Source organism: Mixophyes fleayi, chromosome 4 (genome assembly GCF_038048845.1).
Source record: "Mixophyes fleayi isolate aMixFle1 chromosome 4, aMixFle1.hap1, whole genome shotgun sequence".
Lineage (NCBI taxonomy): Eukaryota > Metazoa > Chordata > Amphibia > Anura > Limnodynastidae > Mixophyes > Mixophyes fleayi.
The window spans coordinates 12,978,510-12,995,253 of NC_134405.1; the positions used below are offsets into that span (position 1 = coordinate 12,978,510).

Consider the following 16,744-nt stretch of genomic DNA (forward strand, 5'->3'; position numbering starts at 1 on the left):
ATGGGACAATGTGATGAGGGTGGAAGAGAGACATAGATCTTGTGCAGAACGGAGGTGTTGAGTTGGGAGATATTTTGAGACAAGTGAGGAGATGTATGTCGTGCAATTTTGTTGATGGCCTTCTATGTTAGAATAATTTTATATTGGAGTTGTTGAAATACAAGCAACCAATGTAGAGACTGACAGAGTGGCTCAGCAGAGGAAGAATGGTTTGCAAGGAAAATCAATCTAGCCGCTGCATGCAAAATAGATTGTAGGGGTTCAAGTCTGACTTTGGGAAGACCAGTAAGGAGGGAATTGCAATAGTCGATGCGGGAGATGATGAGTGCATGAATTAAGGTTTTTGCAGTGTCTTGTGTGAGATATGTGTATATTCTGGAAATGTTCTTTAGATCTATGTAACATGATTTAGATATAGAGTCGATTTGGGGAATAAATGATAGTTGTGAGTTAAGGATTACACCTAGGCAGCGAGCTTGCGGGGTGAGATTTATGATCATGTTATCAACAGAAATAGAAATGTCAGGCAGGAAGCTTCTGTTTTTGGGTGGGAATATTATTAATTCAGTTTTTAAAAGATTGAGTTTGAGTTGGCGAGAAGACATCCAAGATGAAATGGCAGAAAGACAGTCAGTAACGCGAGACACCACAGATGGTGAAAGATCAGGAGAGGATAGATAACTTTGAGTAGCAACCGCTTAGAGATGATACTGAAATCCAAAGGAGCTTATTAGTTTTCCAAGAGAAGTGGTGTAGATAGAGAATAGCAGAGGAGCTAGGACTGAGCCTTGTGGTACTCCAACTGATAAAGGAAGCGGAGCAGAGGTGGATCCAGAGAAATTAACACAGAAAGAGCAATTAGATAGGTAGGATGAGAACCAGGATAAGACAGTGCCTTCAAGACCTAGGGATTGTAGCGTTTGTATGAGGAGAGTGTGGTCAACAGTATCAAATGCAGCAGAGAGATCCAGGAGAATTAGAAGAGAGTAATGGTTATTACTTTTTGCTGTGATGAAATAACATGGCATTCATATATATTTAGAGGTGTGCATAAACTATAATATATTATGACATAAATCAGTATACTATAAGATACTAACTTATCTTCATACTTCTCCAGCCCAGTTTTCACCTCTCTTCCCAGTGGTTCCTCCACACACTGTTCCCCTGCACTCATCTGCTGACCAACCATATTCTGCTGTCTGCCCCAAACCATCACTGATACCTCTCCAGCCCATTCATTACCACCTTTCTATTCTATGCTTCCCCTCAGCAGTGCTGCATGTAAATGCTACCTCCAATAACTCCCCTTCCTCATTGTACCCAGTAATAACACCCTCCCCAACTCTCCATTCACCCCCTATTATTATTTTCCTCCAACAACCCATCTTCCATCTCTCCACCTTAACTTTGCTCTCTTTCCTTTCCTGCCAGCTGGATCTCTCCTGTCTCCTTTGCCTACATCTCATTTATCATCAGGTTTTTGTATAAAGCTGAATTTCAGCTGGGTCAGCTATAAACAATGAAACGCCCATGTAACAATTATTATTGCATTGTGCAAGTTCCAGTGTGTAATGACAGATGGTAGCACTTGTGTGTGTTTTCTGTAGATGACTGACTCACACTGTCTGCTCTAACTGTGCACTTCCTGTTTTATCATTACTCCTGTTCCTGCAACTAAGAACAAGTCCATCAGCAGCACCAGTGATTGTCTTCTCTGTGCTTCAGCCTGGCTCACATTTCTGTTCACTGTTTTCCTTCTCCATTCCCCTTTCCCTCTCCTTCTCCTGCCTCTAGCTGGGGAGATCTGTAGATACAAGCTGCAGCTACACCGCTCCTCATACAGCAGGTCACAGTCTGTCACTGGTCTCCTGGGCTTATAATACTCTTCTCCTTCAGTCCCCTTCCCTCATTCAGTCACTCTTACTTTCTGCACACAGTTCTCCATCCATGCGGTGCTGTATTATTCAAAGTCAGTGTCAGGTAGTGGTATTTTCTAATGCTATAAAACTAGGTTTACAGTAATGTTGTGTCTAACTCCCCACCTGATGTTTTATTATGGAAGGTCTGAGTTCCATTTCACACTAAGAAATAATTCAATAAACAGTGGGTATGTAGTGCAAGTTAGCGCCTTCACGGAACAATCCCCCCCCCCCCCTCAATGAGCCAGCTAATCCACTGACATTGGGTTCCCCTCGACTCATGGAGCCCATTTCACCAGGTACTCATCCTGTCTAACATCTGGTTAATTTTGAGCCTAACATCAACTGGCTGACTGTGTCCTACCCAGCGATACAACCTGCAGCATTGGCTGCCCCTGAAGCAAGCAGCTCAATAAGGCCTGGTGCTGCTGTCTGTACTCCCACTAGGAGCACATGATCTGAGATCCAGACCTGTAGTGTTCACCCAAATACTCAGACCGAACATGCAGAGAACAGTGAGCAACCTTTCTCATCCTGACCCATGCTACTGCTGAACATCTACATCTATAGGTGGTCTCACATTTCTTGATGTCTGACACATCAGGTGGGTCTGGTTGGGCCTCCTGCTTCCGCCACCAGTTTCTCACCAGGACAAAGCATCCACTTTAAACTGCCATATCCGTTGTCATGATCAACTCTAGGAAGCACAACGGGGCTTAACAAACCACACTGGGCTACAGTTAAGATCACCCCGGCCTCTGCCCACCATCACTGCTCTACAGTCACTCAGCGTTCTATCCAAGCCGTCCCTCCTCACTGCAGATCAGTTATGCTCTGACCTCAGCGGACCTCCCTCCCACCTGCGATGCAGCTTATTGCAGATCCTTACCCCAATTTCCAGCCCTCTCTGCATTGAGGAATGTGTGATCAGACGCTGGAGCTCACGGTGAACAGTTCCAGGTCCATTGTGGGAGCCAACCTCACCCGAAGCTGCACATCTCTCCCGTCACTCCCAGCAACAGGTATCCCTTTACCACCCCCTCAGGACTCAACTAGCATCCAGCTGACAGGTCTGACTGCTCCTTAGACAACTGTTCAAATTCTGCTAGAGAAGGGAACGTGGTGGCTTAGTGGTTAGCACTTCTGCCTCACAGCACTGGTGTCATAAATTCAATTCCCAACCATGGTCTTATCTGTGTGGAGTTTATATGTTCGCCCCCTGTTTGCGTGGGTTTCCTCTGGGCGCTCCGGTTTCCTCCCACAATCCAAAAACATACTAGTATGTTAATTGGCTACTATCAAAATTAACCCTAGTCTGTCTGCATGTGTTTTAGGGAATTTAGACTGTAAGCTGTATTGGGGCAGGGACTTATGTGAGTGAGTTCTCCGTACAGCGCTTCAGAATTAGTGGCGCTATATAAACATATGATGACTTTCCCAGAATCCCTCACCTCTTCAGTCATACTAGTAGGTAATTGGCTGCTATCAAATTGACCCTAGTCTCTCTCTCTGTCTGTGTGTTATGAAATTTAGACTGTAAGCTCCAATGGGGCAGGGACTGATGTGAGTGCGTTCTCTGTACGGCGCTGCGGAATTAGCGGCACTATATAAATAAATGATAATGAAGACATCTGTTAGTTTTTTACCTCAACAAACTTAACACAAGGCGGCTTATTTTCCTGACTATAATTAAGACCAACCAACCAAATTATATTTAAAACCATAGATTTATTAAAACAATATAAAACACAATTAATCACAATTTAAAACGTCATATAATAGCTCACCTTCTTCGGCAAACTAGCACAGATCTGTTAAAGAACAACTTCATTCAGTACTGATCCAATAAGTGCACACATCAAAATACTCTATCCGCTCACTGCGCAGGGGAACAAAAAATGAATTGTAAAATATTACTGCAAAACTCCAACCATAAAAAAATTCAGGTGTGGATCCAACTTCATATAAGATTAAGGCTGTTTGCAGATGATCATACATAGAAAGTGTCTTTCAGTCACTAAGATCATAAGCTCCAAATATCTCACTGCATCCAAATATCTCACTGTACCCAAATATCTCACTGCACCCAAATATCTCACTGTACCCAAATATCTCACTGTACCCAAATATCTCACTGCATCCAAATATCTCACTGCACCCAAATATCTCACTGTACCCAAATATCTCACTGCACCCAAATATCTCACTGTACCCAAATATCTCACTGCATCCAAATATCTCACTGTACCCAAATATCTCACTGTATCTGCAGCTGGGACATACAGACAGCACCTGCAGGGCTGCAATGAGACTGTGGCCACACCCCCTCCGCAAGGAGCGTTGGAACCTTTGGTGTCCCAGATAGAGACTATGGAAAAATGGCCGCCGATCATCTGAAGTGAGGACATCAATTAAAGTACAGAATTGGACACGAGTGATTCATTTCTTCAAATTAGTAGAAGCAATGTCTGACTTGAAACAATTACATCAATAGAGTAAAAGCTTATATTTCTATTAGTGTCCTCAGTTCAGTTGAACGGCGGCCATTTTGTTGTAGTCTCCCTAACACTACAATGGGTTTACATCAGATGACGCTGCGGAAAGTGGTCACAGTTCCCTGCTGAAGCTTTATGTGGCATAGACCGTGACACTTTCACTGGTAATGTGTTATATCCATATTATATTATTATATAGAGGAGAGGGGTCTCTACAGTGATATATGAGGAGGAATAAGACAGCTCCCAGCACACACTGTGTATTATATCCATATTATATTATATTATTATTATATAGAGGAGAGGGGTCTGTATAGTGATACATGAGGAGGAATAAGACAGCTCCCAGCACACACTGTGTATTATATCCATATTATATTATGTTATTATTATATAGAGGAGAGGGGTCTGTACAGTGATATATGAGGAGGAATAAGACAGCTCCCAGCACACACTGTGTATTATATCCATATTATATTATATTATTATTATATAGAGGAGAGGGGTCTGTATAGTGATACATGAGGAGGAATAAGACAGCTCCCAGCACACACTGTGTATTATATCCATATTATATTATGTTATTATTATATAGAGGAGAGGGGTCTGTACAGTGATATATGAGGAGGAATAAGACAGCTCCCAGCACACACTGTGTATTATATCCATATTATATTATTATATAGAGGAGAGGGGTCTGTACAGTGATATATGAGGAGGAATAAGACAGCTCCCAGCACACACTGTATTATATCCATATTATATTATTATATAGAGGAGAGGGGTCTGTACAGTGATATATGAGGAGGAATAAGACAGCTCCCAGCACACACTGTGTATTATATCCATATTATATTATGTTATTATTATATAGAGGAGAGGGGTCTGTACAGTGATATATGAGAGGAATAAGACAGCTCCCAGCACACACTGTATTATATCCATATTATATTATGTTATTATTATATAGAGGAGAGGGGTCTGTACAGTGATATATGAGGAGGAATAAGACAGCTCCCAGCACACACTGTGTATTATATACATATTATATTATTATTATTATTATTATTATTATTATTATTATTATATAGAGGAGAGGGGTCTGTACAGTGATATATGAGGAGGAATAAGACATCTCCTAGCACACACTGTGTATTATATCCATATTATATTATGTTATTATTATATAGATGATAGAGGTCTGTACAGTGATATATGAAGAGGAATAAGACAGCTCCCAGCACACACTGTGTATTATATACATATTATATTTTATTATTATATAGGGGAGAGTGGTCTGTCTACTGATATTTGAAGAGGAATAAGACAGCTCCCACACACTGTATTATATGGGAGATTGTTATGAGTGTAGGTGAACGCCGTAATGAATCGTCTCCCTGTAGTGCCCCCTCATGCTTATATATACAAGCACCTACAAACACTACATATTTAGTATTAATATAATATAAATTAAAAAAAGCAGACGGCACTTGTAAAGTACAAAAAAATTCAAGGAGATTTTTTCCGTATATGATAGCGAGATTTAGAGACCAAAGTGGTCTCTTTTTTAAAAGATGTACTGCCGCTGGTCCTGTGCTAGAAGACGCCAACCACAGTAGGTGCCGGTGCCATGTGATGATGAGCTGTCTGCAGCCACATGCTCCATCAAGCAGGAGGAATAGTAAGTGCAGTGTGCGAGCCGAGAATGGTACGTAACAGACAGCCACAAGAAGACCCTGATCAGAACATGAAGGTTAATGGGAGATGTAGTTCAGGTGAAGCTAGCATGCCAGAAGTGATCAGCAGTACACTGGGGAATGAACAGGTCATGCTGGGACTTATAGTTCCCCTATAGCTGGAGAGGCACAGCTTTATACTCCTGAGACTGCTCTTCTTAATGGAATAAAAACAAAGTGAGTTTCATTTACAGTCATTCCCTGCCATGTACCACTGACTTAAGGGAAGAAGAACACACATTCTGGCCGCCCTGGTAATAACCCTGCTCAGTATCTAACCCAGGGGTATAACCACAGGGAGCTGATGCTGAAGGTGTAGGAGCAGCTGCTGTTTGTATTGGACATTCCTAGAGACCTCACAGTTTACTCAGAACCTCCAACCTTATAACTATGACTGCTATATTCCATTTCCCAATGAGTCACCCCCTCCCCAATGTTCCCTAAAAGACACTAATATCAGACACAGAGTGTTAGGGAACAGGGCATAATTATAGGTGACAACAATGGGCATTGAGGGCTGTGGTTCAGAAGTGACGAGGGTACTGTGAAAACAGAAAACCAAACTGCACATGGCTATTTAATTAGATGTTTTGTAGGGTATTTTTATGAATAAGTTCCATCTTTCTACCACTACCATTTACTAATGGAATATAGATAAAATAAGGAAATTAAGGATAAAGGTTCCAACTAATGTAATATTGAGCTAAATAATATATAAACCAGTGCGGTTGGTATTTTTTCTTTATTTGTACTATGTAAAAACAATTGAGCATGACCCACATCCCCATCACGGTGCCTCCACCACACTCACTGATATATAACAGGAACAATGTCCAGAAGATCCTGGAACACACCAACAAGGTCATCCAGCTGGTGACTGCTGGGAATGGGACATTATACAGTAAAACTCCATTCATACACTTTTTCCACCACTAATGTGAGCAAATCATCATAGTTCAATAGTCCAAAACAGAGCCCATGTAAAATACTATCAAAATAATTTAAGTATTATTTTGTATGAGTTTTGCTTAGGAAATCAGCCTACCGTCAAAACTTGTAGTGGAACTACCATTCATTAGACATGGCACTACGAGTGCGTGTACAGAAATGGTAAATTCACATTTCAAATGGATACATTCAAAGCAAAATATGGAGTAATCATGAAGGCCTAATCGTTCATGAAATTAGTTTTACTGAGCCTCTGGCCCAGGAGGACAAAAATAATAACATTTCCTGTAATCAATATTGGGTTGTTGCAACAACTTCAGCACTTTCATCCTCCAAACGATTGACCTCTCTTTGTGGAAAATAAACCCACTTCCTCCAATATCTTTCTTTCTAAGGAGTCCAAGTTCAATCTCATTTACTGCAAGCGCCTGAGCTACAAATCTGCTGACAGATCGTTTCACTTCATGCTCAATCAAAACAAAATCACCTGGACCTTGTTATCAAATTTCCTTTCTTTCTCTTCTCCTTGTACGTCCATAGTTTCATCACAGTGTCCAGAAATTAGTGTATTTTCACAGCTAGTGATGAGGAATACGGTCTGTATTCTATTAAACATTCTCCTACTGGCTTAACACAGTGAGTTTGATGTGTCTGTGGCAGGGAAGATATTCCTTCCCATCTCAGTCATCACGGCACCGATCAATCTGTTCCCTACTAATAAATATGATTTTTTTTGTTTTTAACTTTAAAATTTTTATTAGATTTCAAAGAATTTTTAAGGGTTACCGAAAAAGAAAGGGAAGGGGAAGGACAAAAAAATTGAAGGAGGGAAGGGAGGGGGTACATAGTGGGTATGGAAAGCAACAATATATCACAAAATGCATGGTTTGACAAATAGATACACATGAAGACTACTTTAGTATTACGTAACAAAGGAGCAGGCAGGAAGACACAGCTAATTTTTCCTTAGATAGTCCAAGTGCTTACCCAAGTATCTAACCAAAGTAATGGGACTCTTTAGGTTGACTAAAGTCTATAAGCTTGAGGACATAACTCCATTGCTCTGTTGTGAGTGTCGTGTTAGTGCTCCTTCCCCCTCAGTCACATAGATATGCCAAGCACGCCACTTCACTAATGGAGAGGCAGCTGCCGTACAGTAAGTAATACCGACTGTTTCCATTTCTAAACTGAAATTTATTTTAGAGATGATAAATAGGATTTTAACATGTTGAAATTTTTTATGGCAACTTGGTAGAATTATTTGGCCCTGTTAATTACAGTTCCTCCAAGGCATGTCCTCCATACAGCTCTTTTATTTGTGCCACCAATTCCATCAACCACATCCTTCCATGACTTGTGGCAAAGAAAAGCCAAGAAACTGTGACCTCAGTCTCTTCTCTTCAGACCAGTAATAGTGTAAGACAGGAACCTTTGTTTAGACTGATGCTGAACCATCACTGAAACACATGATCTATCTGAGGTCTGGTTTTTCTTCTTCTTTCAAGTGGGCAAGAATGGTGCTAAAATAAGTGTGAGCTGAATATTTTGTTCAATGTCATCACTAGTTATTGTAAATCCTTATCCTTGCCCTTTACCGTTCCAGACATATGCAGTGAATAGGGGAACTAGTTCATTAGCCCAGTGAGCACTTTGAATTTCATGTTGTTGTTTCATTTTTTTCAAAATCCATTTCTACAATAACTCTGTCTGCTGAAGATGGAGCTTTTGACTATTCAAAGATCTTACTTTGTTTATGTTTAATAGATGTTTGATCACAAAATGAAGTATCTGTAATGGCAGCAAGCTGTAGCACTTACAAAGTGAACCCTCTTTCTTATTTTTGCTCAATTTTCCCATGGGTAGAAACCGATATCTGAAGAGCCCAGATACCCGGCATAGGGTAATGCTGTTTAAACAATGAAAGGCTTGTACATGTGCTGCATTCACCAAGCAGACATTGTTCATTTTCTTGGTCACAAACAACAGTAGTCAAGAATTCACTAAAATACACTGGAATGTTTGTGAAATGTTTCTTTAATATACAGTATATAGTAATAGTATGTAATATATACATAAACAAATTGAGGCAGTTTACTAAGAAGAAACACATGAGGAGGATGCAAATCATTATTATTATTATTATTATTATTATTATTATTATCCTTTATTTGTTGGGCGCCACAAGGTACAGAACAATAAACACAAAGTACCAATGCTTCAGGAACTCCAGGAAGACATATGGAGACAGAGCAGAATAACCGGTATGGAGACAGGAGGGGAGGGGGGGCCCTGCTCATAAGAGCTTACATCCTAAGGGAGGGTGAAACAAAAACAGGCACGAAAGGGAGCCAGTGAAGCAGGGGAGAGAAGAGAGTGGCCAGGGGAGAGAGGGAGAACGAAAAGAGTGGATGAGGGTTAGGTGGCTGTTTGGTAGGCTTTAAGGAACAGGTGGGTTTTAAGTGCCCGTTTGAAGGAGCACATTTTGAAAGACTAATTATTTTTCCATTTTCGTCAAGAAACAGCTTCTATCCCTCACAGACAGCCATTATCAAATATTTCTTTTGACGATATTCCTTGGTGGTTTTACTGCTATGAATAATAATCTTGTCTTTCATTCTTGGAACTTGCCATGAAATATCAGGTCTGTCAGAAACACTGATTATCAGAACTTGAGGTGTCTCAGAGCTTCGGGATGAAGGGACGACCACCGGGGTTTTCAGTTGGATGTCATTTTTTCCTAACTAACTCTGAAACAATTTGATGCCGTTTTCTGGGATTAATCTTATGTCTATGAGCATTATAAACCATTAAGAAATTATTTTGGAATATACTAATCCTCATTACAATTACTACTGACTACACATGTGAGGTGTTCCTTCCCTGGTTAATATTTCTTTCTCCCTTTTTCCCAGTAAACTATGAATCTATATTACAGAAAGCAGCACCCTCAATAGCAGATTTTTGTAAGAATATTATTCTACTACAAGTTTGACACCACCATCTTATTTGGGCCATTCTGTGTCTATTATACGTTATATAAAATGGATTAAAGGACTCTGGTGCGGAAATAATCCTCTTTGCATTTCTTACAAATTCTGTCATTTAACTGTTTCGTACGTACCTGTGATCTTTTAGTCTTTCCCTGTAACGTCTTATGTTCTATCTTAGTTATCTGTTTGACTTTGAGGTCAGCTGTCTATAAATGGTGGAACTTCCTCTTTTGATCAACTTCCTGTTCGGGGAAGCAACCAAAATAATAAAATCTATATCAATCATATAAAATGTGAGTCCGTTACTAAAATAAGGTGAATACGTTACTACAAATTTAAGCCAAAGAAAAAAATCTTAGGGCCATCTTCTTTTAAAAATGAGTTTGAATTTAGAAACCTTAATATAAAACTTAATTTTGAAGTAATATCTCAAAATCTGAGTGAATAATAAAACTTTTGTACCTTTTTTGGTAACAGAATCACTTTTCCTGTTATATGTTTTATCTGATCATATAATGCAAAGCGAGATATTTATGGCTGCTAATTCGCCTCAATTCCATTATATCAACCCTTATATTGAAGACTGGTGTTAATTTAATCAAACGCATATATTTTCATTGCTTGATATGCACTTCAACTGAATAATAAGTTAAAATCTTGTATCTGTGTTGATTTTTTTAATTTTTAGGAGCATATTCAATTCAAGTTCCGGTCCGCGGTAACGCGCCGGAACAGCCCGCGAACGTCATCCGCGTTACCGCAATAACGTGGATTTTTGTTCACAGCCCGTAGGGTTGCGTACGAAAATCTGCGTTATTGCGGTACCGTAATACCAGCAATAACGGGCAAAACGGGCAAAAGCGGACCGGAACCCGAATTGAATATGCCCCTTAGACTTTATCTCCATGTTTTCATGAAATTGCCCTAATGACTGTATCATTATTTGTCAGGTTTCTATAAGGTGTTAGGATATTACTGTCTTATTTTTCCATGCAGAAGGACACAAGGGTCTGTACAAGGACGTGATGATGGAGAATCACCGGCCTCTTACATTACTTGGTAAGAGGTGACTTTAATTTATTGTACAGGGAGAGCAACTAGAAAGATACATTATCTGATCATCATCTATAAACAATGTACTCAGTCACTGTGTGTCTCCTACAGATGGATCCAGTAACAGAAATACCCCAGAGAGATGTCACCATCCTCTTTATTCACAGGATTGTACAGAAGATCACAGTATCCAGCAGGACCATCAGGTAGATGGAACTGAGGGTCTCGCCAGAATAACAATGTGACTTTTCACTATTACCACTTTCATTCTGCCGCCCCTGCAATTTCCCGGGTTTTTCAAGCTGGGTCTATGCGAGGCACAGAGCATCCCCGCTCAGAGACCCCGTTCACACTGCACCTTGGACCCGGGAATTACCCGGGTCGACCCCATTCATACTGAACACGGATCTGCCCTGGCAGTAAGTGTCAGTCATCACAAGAGGAGCTTTCATTGGCTGAAAAATACTGAGGTCATTTAAAGGGGACTAGTTTTTTTGCACACAAAGATGAGGTCAAAGTGGGAGGTGACTGTTCACAGCATTGCTTTAATCATGGCCGACGAGTCACTATTGTGTAGCCCAGAGCTTTATTGCGTTTATTTACTGTTTTATACAGCTAATGAGAGCTTCTCCTTCTTCTGCAGCATTATAACAATGACGTCATCCTCAAGCGTCCCAGACACCCAATCAGCTGCTTTATGTTAGACCCGGGTTGAAAAACCCGCATCTCGCCATTCATACTGCAGGCTAACCAGGGCTGACATGGGAATTACCCCAACAAAAGTCCCAGGATTTTTCACTAACACCATTCATACTGCGCCTAAACCCAAGTTGTCTGGACTTGCCCTGGGAAAAACCCGGGTTTTTCAGGCAGTATGAATGGGGTATATGTGAGGTGTAGAGCAGCTCTGGGGGTCTTATACCTATAGGGTTTCTTCTGTTTCATCTCAAATAACGAAATGAGACATTGTTCAGGTGTTATTTTATTGTTTTCATAGGGCAAAGACCTGACTAATATTAAGGTAGAAAATACAGGGGGAGAAGAAGAGACGTGTGGGAGAAGTGAAGAGCAGTGTAAAGAGGAGGAAATCTCTACAGATATCAGCACAGGTGAGTAAGAAACACCTGTTACAGAAAAGTGTCACAAAGTCTCCTTGTTCAGTCACTACAACAATCTCTTATACTACACCCTGCTCTGTCAGTACAATCTAATGAGGAAAAAGTATCTGCCAAGTGGGCGAGTCAGGATCCATCAGCTACTATTAGACTATTGGTCTCCTCCTCACATCATATCATTGTGTGCTACCAGCCCAGACATCTGACCAGTCTCTATCCTCACATCATATCATTGTGTGCTACCAGCCCAGACATCTGACCAGTCTCCTCCTCACATCATATCATTGTGTGCTACCAGCCCAGAGATCTGACCAGTCTTCTCCTCACATCATATCATTGTGTGCTACCAGCCCAGACATCTGACCAGTCTCCTCCTCACATCATATCATTGTGTGCTACCAGCCCAGACATCTGACCAGTCTCCTCCTCACATCATATCATTGTGTGCTACCAGCCCAGAGATCTGACCAGTCTTCTCCTCACATCATATCATTGTGTGCTACCAGCCCAGACATCTGACCAGTCTCCTCCTCACATCATATCATTGTGTGCTACCAGCCCAGACATCTGACCAGTCTTCTCCTCACATCATATCATTGTGTGCTACCAGCCCAGACATCTGACCAGTCTCCTCCTCACATCATATCATTGTGTGCTACCAGCCCAGAGATCTGACCAGTCTCCTCCTCACATCATATCATTGTGTGCTACCAGCCCAGAAATCTGACCAGTCTCCTCCTCACATCATATAATTGTGTGCTACCAGCCCAGACATCTGACCAGTCTCCTCCTCACATCATATCATTGTGTGCTACCAGCCCAGACATGTGACCAGTCTCCTCTTAACATTATATCATTGTGTGCTACCAGCCCAGACATGTGACCAGTCTCCTCCTCACATCATATCATTGTGTGCTACCAGCCTAGAGATCTGACCAGTCTCCTCCTCACATCATATCATTGTGTGCTACCAGCCCAGACATCTGTCCAGTCTCCTCCTCACATCATATCATTGTGTGCTACCAGCCCAGACATGTGACCAGTCTCCTCCTCACATCATATCATTGTGTGCTACCAGCCCAGACATCTGACCAGCCTCCTCCTCACATCATATCATTGTGTGCTACCAGCCTAGAGATCTGACCAGTCTCCTCCTCACATCATATCATTGTGTGCTACCAGCCCAGACATCTGTCCAGTCTCCTCCTCACATCATATCATTGTGTGCTACCAGCCCAGACATCTGACCAGTCTCCTCCTCACATCATATCATTGTGTGCTACCAGCCCAGACATCTGACCAGTCTCCTCCTCACATCATATCATTGTGTGCTCCCAGCCCAGAGATCTGACCAGTCTCCTCCTCACATCGTATCATTGTGTGCTACCAGCCCAGACATCTGTCCAGTCTCCTCCTCACATCATATCATTGTGTGCTACCAGCCCAGACATCTGACCAGTCTCCTCCTCACATCATATCACTGTGTGCTACCAGCCCAGACATCTGACCAGTCTCCTCCTCACATCATATCACTGTGTGCTACCAGCCCAGAGATCTGACCAGTCTCCTCCTCATATCATATCATTGTGTGCTACCAGCCCAGACATCTGACCAGTCTCCTCCTCACATCATATAATTGTGTGCTATCAGCCCAGACATCTGACCAGTCTCCTCCTCACATCATATCATTGTGTGCTACCAGCCCAGAGATCTGACCAGTCTCCTCCTCACATCATATCATTGTGTGCTACCAGCCCAGAGATCTGACCAGTCTCCTCCTCACATCATATCATTGTGTGCTACCAGCCCAGACATGTGACCAGTCTCCTCCTCACATCATATCATTGTGTGCTACCAGCCTAGAGATCTGACCAGTCTCCTCCTCACACTCTGGTGATTCTCAAAAATCAAATGGACGTTCCTATAATGATTAAATCACAGTCGGTAATATGAGACCCTGTGTGACATTACCTATGATCCTCCCTGTGTACATTACCACATGTGACATTACCCGTTATCTTCCTTGTGTAATAATACCTGAGTTGTATTTTCAATATGTGTTTGCTAATAATGCAATACTAAAGTATATAGAAGGTAATTTTCGTCTCCTTAAGATCACGCACAGCCCATCACAATGGACACGTCACACTGAGAGCACCTTCTCACACACAGAACTATAACCACATACCAGTCATTGCACAATATCTACCTCCAATCTCTGTGCTTGAATTCCCTGTACTGTTGCTCTTCATCTTCTGATCTGTCTCTGCTGCTCTTCCCTTATGCTTTTTTTTCCACTTTATGGTGTTGCCTGTCTGCCTGGTCCATTTTCCTACTCTGTCCTTACGCTCGCCTCCACTGTGCGCTGTCACCATTCTGTGACGCTATTTCCCTTTTACTACTTCATACATTGCTCTACTGCTCTGTCCTACTGCTTCCCTCTCAGAGCTTGTCCACACCAAGGCTTCACCCTACATTAGTAGCATGACCCTGGCAGCGGTACTATGCTACCTGAGGTTGACCAGAGGGAGATATAGGCTGCTTCACTGTTTTCTTTTTCTACCTATGCTTACACATTTATAGGATGTGCTGCTGACTTAGCCTTGGCCTACTCTACTTCCAAGGTTCCAGGTCATGTGAGACAATGCCTGAATGGGCTTTGTGGTTGGAAAATGATGTGTCCTATGGTATTGGCTGGGCAATGTGTATGCTTGGGAAATGTTACTCACCAATCTATGAGATTCTACAAAAAGAGGCAGAAGAGTCATTGGAGCCTGCTCATTGTAATAGCTTGCATCCTACAGTGAAACAACTTGCATACTTTATTGCATACAGTGATTTGTGAATTTGAAACAGAATCAGGTGAGTTAGAATACAGAAACGGGTACACAAATATTGTCGCTAGCAATAACACTAGATACAGTGTTTGGTCCAGTGTAGTGCAGTGGATGTATTGCATTTGTTTTGCAGGAGACATTTTGGAAACTCAGCTACTGCCCAATCAGTAAACAATTTTCTTTGTTGTGGGAGGAGATAACTAAACTGCAGGCTGAGATATGTAGAATGACTATCCTTGAGGCCACCACTGCCTCGGAGACCCCACAGAAGAAATTCTCCCTGGACTACTGTGGGCTCTGAAAGGGGGAGATTTCCAGAGGACTCAGAAACATCCCATAAGTTCTGACATTGCAGAACTCATATGCTTGTCTTGCAGGGCTGGAATGTTTACATAATATAGGTAATAAACAACATGAGGATATGGGGACTTCTACTAGCTATAGGAACAGGAAAATGAAATTCCAAAAAGGACTACACTTCTCTTGGGTGATTCCGTTATAAGAGACGTACATCTGGGAAAAGCTACTGAAGTAGAGAAACAAGTAAGGTGCCACAGCTCCAAGGGATAAAGAGCACATGTTAAAAATCGTAAAGGCAGCAAGAAAAGATGGGGAGGTGGATGTCATTGTCCACCTAGGGACAATAAGAATGACCTGGCTAATGCTGAAGTAATGGGACGTAACAGGTGAACTTAGAAAGTTATGGACTGCTCTAAAGCAGGTGGCAACTTTTTTAAGGTATATAAGTGAAAGGAGAAAAACAAAAGGAAGAATAATAAGACCAAAGTGAGAGTCTTGTTGAGGGAGACAAGGTAATAGCAGATCATCTTAATAATTATTTTTGCTCAGTGTTCACTACAGAAAGAGAGGGGAAGGTGCCAAGTTAAGTTGCCAGTATATTCATAAAAGTGAGGTAGATATAAGTACATTTACAGAGGAGAAGGTCCTAACGGAACTCTCAAAACTGAAAGTGGATAAATCAATGGGGTCAGATGATGGAAACACCATTAACAGAATTATTCAAGTAGTCGCTAGCTTCAGGAGTAATTCCAGGAGTAATTTCCAGAGTACTGGAAAAGAGCACATGTAGTCCCACTGCACAAAAGTGGGAGCAGGGAAGAGGCAAGGAACTACTGACCAGTGAGCCTTACATCAGTAGTGTCAGGATTCCTAGCATGAACTCCAGAGAGAGTAATAGTGTAAAAAACAAGTGTCTTTAGTAAGTAGAGATTCACAGGCAAAGAATGGTGCAGTCATATAATATATGTCAACTCAGTACAAGACACCATGTTGAAACAGCATGAATGGCAGTTATAGCATGGATAATACAATTCATAGAGGCAGTACAGAGTAGCCGGATTACCAGGTCTGGAACAGAGGCTGGAGGAGCAGGGAAAGCGGAAGACATAGGATAAACCACGGGTGTTAGCATACCTGGTACTCGGGAGGCACGAGGCACCAGATGGATCACGGGTGTCAGAACTCCATGTTTTGCCAGATGGCATACAGCACTAGATGAAACACCGTGTTAGGAATCCATATTTTGCTAGGAAGCATGAGGCACAGGATCGATCCACGGGTGTCATGATAAAGCAGGGTCAGACAGACCCAAGGATCAAAAGCCAGGAGACCCACAAAGATAGCAGGG

General features: G+C 41.8%; 1 protein-coding gene across 1 annotated transcript in view; it reads left to right on the forward strand.

Moving 5' to 3' along the window:
* The first annotated feature begins 4,488 nt into the window (after positions 1-4,488).
* Positions 4,489-16,744, forward strand: part of LOC142151059 (uncharacterized) — a 59,671-nt gene continuing 47,415 nt past the window's right edge. Inside the window, 4 exon segments of the mRNA XM_075206351.1 lie at positions 4,489-4,581; positions 11,088-11,150; positions 11,256-11,350; positions 12,142-12,253. Of these exon segments, the coding sequence (XP_075062452.1) occupies positions 11,117-11,150; positions 11,256-11,350; positions 12,142-12,253 (241 nt within the window). The 5' untranslated portion in view covers positions 4,489-4,581; positions 11,088-11,116.